This window comes from Etheostoma spectabile, unplaced genomic scaffold, assembly GCF_008692095.1.
Source record: "Etheostoma spectabile isolate EspeVRDwgs_2016 unplaced genomic scaffold, UIUC_Espe_1.0 scaffold351, whole genome shotgun sequence".
In the NCBI taxonomy this organism is placed as follows: domain Eukaryota; kingdom Metazoa; phylum Chordata; class Actinopteri; order Perciformes; family Percidae; genus Etheostoma; species Etheostoma spectabile.
Genome location: NW_022605590.1, coordinates 244,226 through 251,805, shown reverse-complemented (window position 1 = coordinate 251,805; position 7,580 = coordinate 244,226). Strand labels below are relative to the sequence as shown.

Below are 7,580 nucleotides of genomic sequence, written 5' to 3'. Positions count from 1 at the left end.
TTGATCTTCTATGTAGATGCACTCCCCTACAAAATCACTGCAGTAGTCGAGAAAGATTTATTATTTCCAAATAGAGCTATTTATATCATCTTTTAAAAATGGCTTTCTTTTTTCATATCGCAATATATATCGCAGGGAAAGAAATATCGCAATGTCAGTTTTTTTCCAATATCGTGCAGCCCTAATAGGAGCATCACAGGCCCCATCCAGGTGTTTACAGCTAACGGGTTAGCACTGCCATCACTCCTCTCTTCATACATGTTAACATTTATACATGAGTCTTAACTATCTCTCGACCCTGTAGGTTGACAGGGGAGTGAATGTGGACTTTGATATTGGCCGACAAAAATGCAAAACAGATGTTTGGATGTGGGTGCCTAATCTGCTGAAACGTTGTGGTTTGGATGGGAATCAGCGGGAGGAATGTAGGGCTGTAATAATCAGTTTGGTTCTCCATCAACAAGAAATTAATAGATTTCAGTTGTTGTCTTAAGTCTGTTGCCAGCCAAGCAATTATTCCAAATGTTAGTTGCATTGTCACCAGCAATACTTTTTGTTTTTTTTTCTGGATTGCATTGTTTTCGTGATGGTTAGAAATCAAAATCACCATCTAATTTTTGATTAATTGCCCAGCCCTAGTATCCATTATCTACGAAGGGCAATGGCAGGAGTGAGGCAGCGGTATTAACCACTGAGCCATCGTGAGTATCATATATTCAATTAGGTTTTTTTTTTAGCTGTTGGTTGGACTGAGGAAGAACTTAGTAGGCTAATTTGGGCCTTTTTGCCATTTTAAAGTCAACAATTAGTCATCAGTTAGTAATGGAAATACCTTGCTTGCGGGCATTACTTCCACCTCTCAAGTGTGAGTGTGCACATGTGTAGTGTGTCACCTGTTCATAAACTCAGGTACACTTCTCCCTGGCTGCTTGCTACAGTCAGGTGGGGCACATGTAGCAGCACATTGTATATACAAGCTATTGTAGGGGTTTGTGGTTAGATTTATAAACCTGACGGACCTGCTGGTCGGTTTGCTTTCCGCATTACATAATGTTCTGGGTGTGTTTGAGGGACAAGGAGCTCCTGATTGGAGACACCCTAACTATAGATGAACTGACTAAACATTTAAGACTGCATTTCCTCAGGTAGATTGCCCTAGTTTCCCCTTAGGTAGTCCACAACTGTGTAGTCTCACAAATAGGAGAATTGGTTGTGTGTGGTCTCTTTTGAAATATTAGATAATTGGATTCAATGGGTAACATCCTTTTAACCTCCTTGCTTTGGACTTCTGAGTACACTTCCATACGTGTTGCTCTAGATCTGCTAAACCCATCGAAGTCTATTTTCTCGCACAAAACCCCCCCCCCCACACATGTGACATCATCACCTTGGCCTCCATAAACAGTCAGGGGAAACCTCATTGCCGCGTCTCAGTGGACCGAATTCCTTCTCTGGTGCAGTTTCTCAAGCTCAGCATGCTGTCGTGCTGCTGCTAGCGGCTCCAGCTCATGCAGGCAAATTCACTGGCTGATTGCCATCGGACTGTAAAACACAACAATTCTCTCTGCAGTTATCTGTACCCAGTATCTAAGTTAGGTTGCGGCAGGGTTCAGGCTCATTTGACTGTGGCAATCTTAGATGCTAATGACTGTGACTGTTGGTTCACCTTGTTGTTAATGTTGACTAGAAATTGTGCAAACAGCAAAACTAATGCTAACTAATTACCCCACAACTAATTTCACACTGCCAATTAGGATTAACAATCATGACCAGAACGTCAGGCAAAGTGTACTACGAGGAATGACGGGCAAAATAATCAGGATTATACGTTTTAGCCCTAATCAGAGATTGTGCCGATAGTGATAACAAATCTGTGAACTGATTTAGTTTCTCTGTTTCATTCTCACAGCGAAGCAAATCATTTCTAGGTCAGTGGCTGTCAAAGGGCTGGAGTCGCATGCCATTTTTATCCTGCCTCGGCACAAATTGGTTGAAAGCACTTCTTTTTCTCTGCAAAGGGAAAAGTGACATTGCTAAGCACGCCCGGCTCTCTCGTTCTCTGTACCGTCACGCTCTGGCTTTTTGCATTCTCAAAAGTCAATTTTGACATTGCATTTTTAGAATAAATTGTTACCCTGGTTTATTAAAATAATGCAGCGGGCTTTTTTTCCGTCACATTTTATGTTATAAACCTACTATGGTAGTGTTTTAAGACCAGCTCATTTTATTAGTAATACATAAAAGGCGGATCGAAACCTTTTTATTAAGCTTTTACCATTTAGGAGGGATTATTTTGTCTTGCACAAGTGTGAGAATGTGCACCGTTGTCTAATTTCCTGATAACTTTGTTTAATGGCAGAATAACATGTCTTATTGTTGTTGTTTAAAATCACTACACCGTGCATATATGTACATGTATGTCCCAGAGGGATAAGCTAAGAAACAAAAAGCTAATTATATTATTTGTGATAAGAAGACTGAAGTACCCTGAGGAAAGAATCTGTGCCAATGTGTTTTTGTTTGTTTTGCCTTTATCTTTTCCTAAATGTAAATTCTGTGTCTTGCAGGCAGGTGATAAAAGGAGAAGCCGGCTGTTCTATCCCAGCTTAAAGAAGACCCAGGATAGAAGCTGAGAGAGAGAGGGATTGAGTTGGAAGGGGATTCACCACTACCAAGGGGGAAATCAGGATGAATGTGCCTCTGTACGTCTAACAAGCCGAACTGGAATGATATCTTGACCTGTTTTACTGGAAGTGACCAAGTTAGCGATGAGCGGGGGGATATAATGGCCAAGAACAAGGATGCGCGCCCCCCATCATTCGCCGTCAGTGTGGTTGGCCTCTCGGGAACGGAGAAAGAGAAGGGAAATTGTGGCGTTGGCAAGTCCTGCCTATGCAACCGCTATATTCGTCCTAATGCGGACAACTACTACTCGGAGCACACCTCGGTGCTGAGCACAATAGACTTTGGGGGACGTGTGGTCAACAATGACCACTTCCTGTACTGGGGGGAGGTGTCCCATAGAGGGGACGATGGGTTGGACTGTAAAATACAAGTCATTGAACAAACCGAGTTCATTGACGACCAGACGTTTCTTCCGCATCGGAGTACGAACCTGCAGCCGTACACCAAACGGGCAGCGTCGACCAAGCTCCAGTCGGCAGAGAAGCTTATGTACATCTGCACGGACCAGCTGGGCTTGGAGCAGGACTTTGACCAGAAGCAGATGCCCGACGGGAAGCTGAACATCGACGGCTTTGTGCTCTGCATTGACGTCAGCAAGGGTTGCAACAGGAAGTTTGACGACCAGATGAAGTTTGTCAACAGCCTCTACTCCCAAATCATCAAGTCTAAGAAGCCCATTGTCGTCGCGGCCACGAAATGTGATGAGTTGGTGGACCAGCACCTGAGGGACCTGCAGGCCTTTGTCGCCAGCAAGAAGAACCTGCTGCTAATAGAGACATCGGCACGCGCCAACGTCAACGCAGAGCTCTGCTTCAACGCCCTCATCCAGCAGCTGGATAAAACGAGGGGAAAGCCAAAAACTGTGCCATACCTGGAGGCCTATAAGATCCAACGGCAGCTCGTTGCCTCAGTCACAGATAGATTTGAGAAATTGATCGTGCACACGTTGAGAGATTACCACACCACGTGGAAAATGGTGATGAATAATCTGAAGGGCCAACCTGACTATGAAGAGTTCATCACCTTGGAGGGCTCCAGGAAAGCACGCAACATGTTCACAAAGCACATTGCACAACTGAAGCAGGAGCACATCAAGAGGAGGCGGGACGAGTACCTGACAACGCTGCCGAAAACCCTTAACAACCTCCTCAATAACCTGGAGGAGGTGGAAAACCTCTCGTGGCCCGAGGCTCAGAGTGTGATCCGGAACCGGGCTGATTTCCAGTACTGGTTTGTGGTTCTTGAACACACGCCGTGGCATGAGACGGACCACATCGACATCAGCGACCGCAGGATACCCTTTGACATCCTCGACACGCCCGATGGCGAGAGAATATACCATAACCACGTCCAGCATCTGCTGTCTGAGAAGAGAAGGGTGGAGATGAAAGACCGGTTTAAAAAGACGCTGGAGAGGGTTCACTTTATCAGCGCCGGGCAGCCTTGGGAGGAAGTCATGTGCTTTGTCATGGAGGACGAGGCCTACAAGTACATCACAGAATCAGATAGGAGGGATGTTTACTGTAGACATCAGCAGGAAATAGTTGAAAGGGCCAAAGAGGATTTTCAGGAAATGCTTTTTGAGCATGCTGAGCTATTCTATGACTTGGATTTGAACGCCACCCCCAGCTGCGACAAGATGAGCGAGATTCACTGTGTGCTGAACGAGGAGCCCAGATACAGAGCGTTGCAGAAACTCGCCCCAGATAGGGAGTCGCTGCTCCTCAAACACATTGGGTTTGTTTACCATCCCACCAAGGAGACGTGCCTGAGTGGGCAGAACTGCGTGGATCTGAAAGTGGAGCAGGTTCTAGGAAACAGGCTGGTGCAGCTCGACCACGGACGCTCTAATCTCTACTATAACAGTGCCAACATCGATAAGATCAACCTCTGCCTCCTGGGAAGGGAGGGGCTCTCGCAGGAACTAGCCAATGAAATCAGAGCTCAGTCTACAGATGATGAGTACACCCTGGACGGTAAAATTTACGAACTGGAGCTGCTCCCAGTGGACGTCAATTCCACGCTGCTCTTTAGCCATTCGTGGGTCGCCACGTTCAAGCCGCACGGCTGCTTTTGTGTATTCAACTCCATAGAGTCCCTCAACTGTATTGGAGATTGCATAGGCAGGATCAGAGCGGAGATAGCACAGAGTCGGAGAGATAGGTTTGCTCGACCACTGCCGTTCATTTTGATCCTGGCTAACCAGAGGGACAATGTTTGCAAAAACATACCTATTCTGAGGCACCAGGGCCAACAGCTGGCAAACAAGTTGCAGTGCACCTTTGTTGACATCCCGTCCGGGGCTTTTCCACGTAAATTCACCGAGTTCCAAATTAAGCAGGGTCTCCGAGCAGTGCTGGAAGGGCTGAAGCATAACTTTGATGTCTTGGCCCCGCTGCCCTCTATCAAAGACATGTCCGAGACGGACCTTAGGATAGTCATGTGCGCCATGTGCTGGGATCCTTTCAGCGTGGACCTCATCCTCTCACCGTTCCTCGACTCGCATTGCTGTAGCGCGGGGCAGCCAGGCCAGAGCAACACCCTCATCCTGGACAAGATCATCGGAGACAGCAGGAGGAGGATCCAGGTCACCGTCTTGTCCTACCACACTGCCATCGGTGTCCGCAAAGACGAAATGGTGCACGGCTATATTTTGGTCTATTCGGCGAAACGCAAGGCGTCTATGGCGACCCTGCGGGCGTTCTTGGCTGAAGTCCAGGACGTGATACCCGTCCAGATGGTGGCGATTACAGACAGCCAGGCGGATTTCTTTGAGAACGATTCCATCAAAGAGTTGATGACGGAGGGAGAGCACATTGCCACAGAGATTACTGCCAAGTTTACGGCACTCTACTCACTGTCCCAGTATCATCGGCAGACCGAGGTTTTTACGCCCTTTTTCAACGAAGTGCTGGAGAAAAAGCAGCACATCGAGAGTTCCTTCCTGTTCGACAGCTCGTCACGGGAGTGCACCACCGGTGCCAGCGAAGACGTCTTCCCCACCTCGCCCCACAGCCATTCCCCGGCCTACAATACCTATTACCCAGAATCTGACGACGATAACGAGGCCCCCCCGCCTTACAGTCCAATAGGTGATGACGTTCAGCTTCTCCCCACGCCCAGTGAGCGGGCCAAGTACCGCATCGACCTAGAAGGCAACGAGTACCCAGTCCACAGCACGCCAATTGGAGAACATGAACGTAACCACAAAGTGCCTCCACCTGTCCGGCCCAAACCAGTGCTCCCCAAGCCTAATGTTAAAAAGCTGGACCCCAACCTGCTCAAAACCATCGAGGCTGGCATGCGAAGCAACCGTAGGGTCCCGCGTGGCCCAGTCTTGCACGGCGAGGACGTGGAGGCGTCCGACAACTATGCAGACCCCGTGGACACCTTGCTCAGGTCCAGGGGCTTCCACAACGACGACATATACGCCGTGCCCGACGACGCACACAGCCGTCTAGTCAAAATAAGGAACTCCTTTGGCGGGATGCACGGCCTCCACGGAGGTGGAGAGGAAGAGAACGGGTTTGACAGGCGGTCCCAGGCTGGACGGCGGCCGTCCAAATACAAGCATCGCTCCAAAATCCTGTTCAGCAAGACAAAGGCCTACCAAAGACGATTCCACTCTGACAGCGACGGGGAGGAGTCGGGCCCCGCCACGCAGAAAAAGAAAAAGGGAAGAGCCCACCGGGGCAGCGAGGAGGACCCGCTGCTCTCCCCCGCCGACCCCTGGAAGGGTGGAATAGATAACCCCGCCATCACCTCCGACCCTGAGCAGGAGGACAAGAAGATGAAGAAGAAGAAGACGCCCAAGACGCCAAAGGAACCAAAGAAGGTGAGTGTTGTCTTTCCTGAATCTGATGTTTGCAGAGTTTTAAAGTTAGGTCAATTTGAGCCAATGCTTGTAGCAAACAGTGTAGTTTAAAGGGGTCAAAGACGAAAAGAAGCAGGACAGCAAATATATTATAGCCTTCAAGAGACTGAGCCAAAGCTTTTTTGTGTTATTTGCGAATGACTATGTACCATATACTAAATAAGAGCTTTAGTCCATTGAGTACGAGAGAGAGAATGAAAGAGTGTGAATGGGAGCAGAAGAGATTGTGTGTACTAGTGTGCGAGCAGAATTGCGTGGGTGTGAGATATGAGCAGATTTCAGTTTTTAATAGGCCCGGACCTCATGGCGAGAATGAACTAATGTGATATTTGATTGATCTGCCCCACTGCTGAAATAGTTTATGAGCTTCCCCACCTCAACAGTCCCCCGACAACCACTAAAAAGCCTGATAAAAGACGCACTGTTACAGACAGTAGGGCTCTGTTTGTGTAATCTCAGGGCAGAGGCTGCGTTTGTGATAAGATGCCTGCTTATCCTTTACAACAGCTCTCTTAAGGCTTGTCTGAGACTACTGAGCACACACAGAGCATTTAATAAAGCCACTGTCATCTCTGACAAGTACTGAATGCATACATGTGTGGCAATTAAGCTAGCCCTTTTGTGCAGAAAAACACAAATCAAAAGAAATGTTAGTACTAATCAAACAGCGGTTAACAAAAAAAATGACTTACATTTGCACTGGAGATTCATGGACTAACTCCATTTTTATAGTCAGTTGTCATAATGGATTCCCGCTATTATAACTTACATCCAGCCTTGTTAAAGCAAAATTTAAAAAAAAACGTATGCAGCAACATCTGATTCGGATTTAAACATGTTTGTAGCCACTTGAAAAAATATCTTACACTAAAACAAATCTGGCTGTTGGCAGCACTGCTGTATAGCAATCGCAGTGTTAAGCAAAATAACCACAGCTTGAGCGAGTTGCTAGTTTCCCCTGTACAAACACACAATTGGACTCTGACAAATACACACACACACACACACACACACACACACA

At 47.3% G+C, this 7,580-nt stretch overlaps 1 protein-coding gene across 1 annotated transcript in view; it reads left to right on the top strand.

The window, feature by feature from the left end:
- Positions 1-7,580, top strand: part of arhgap5 (Rho GTPase activating protein 5) — an 87,156-nt gene that overhangs the window by 8,340 nt on the left and 71,236 nt on the right. Inside the window, 1 exon segment of the mRNA XM_032511277.1 lies at positions 2,568-6,520. Within this exon segment, the coding sequence (XP_032367168.1) occupies positions 2,693-6,520 (3,828 nt within the window). The 5' untranslated portion in view covers positions 2,568-2,692.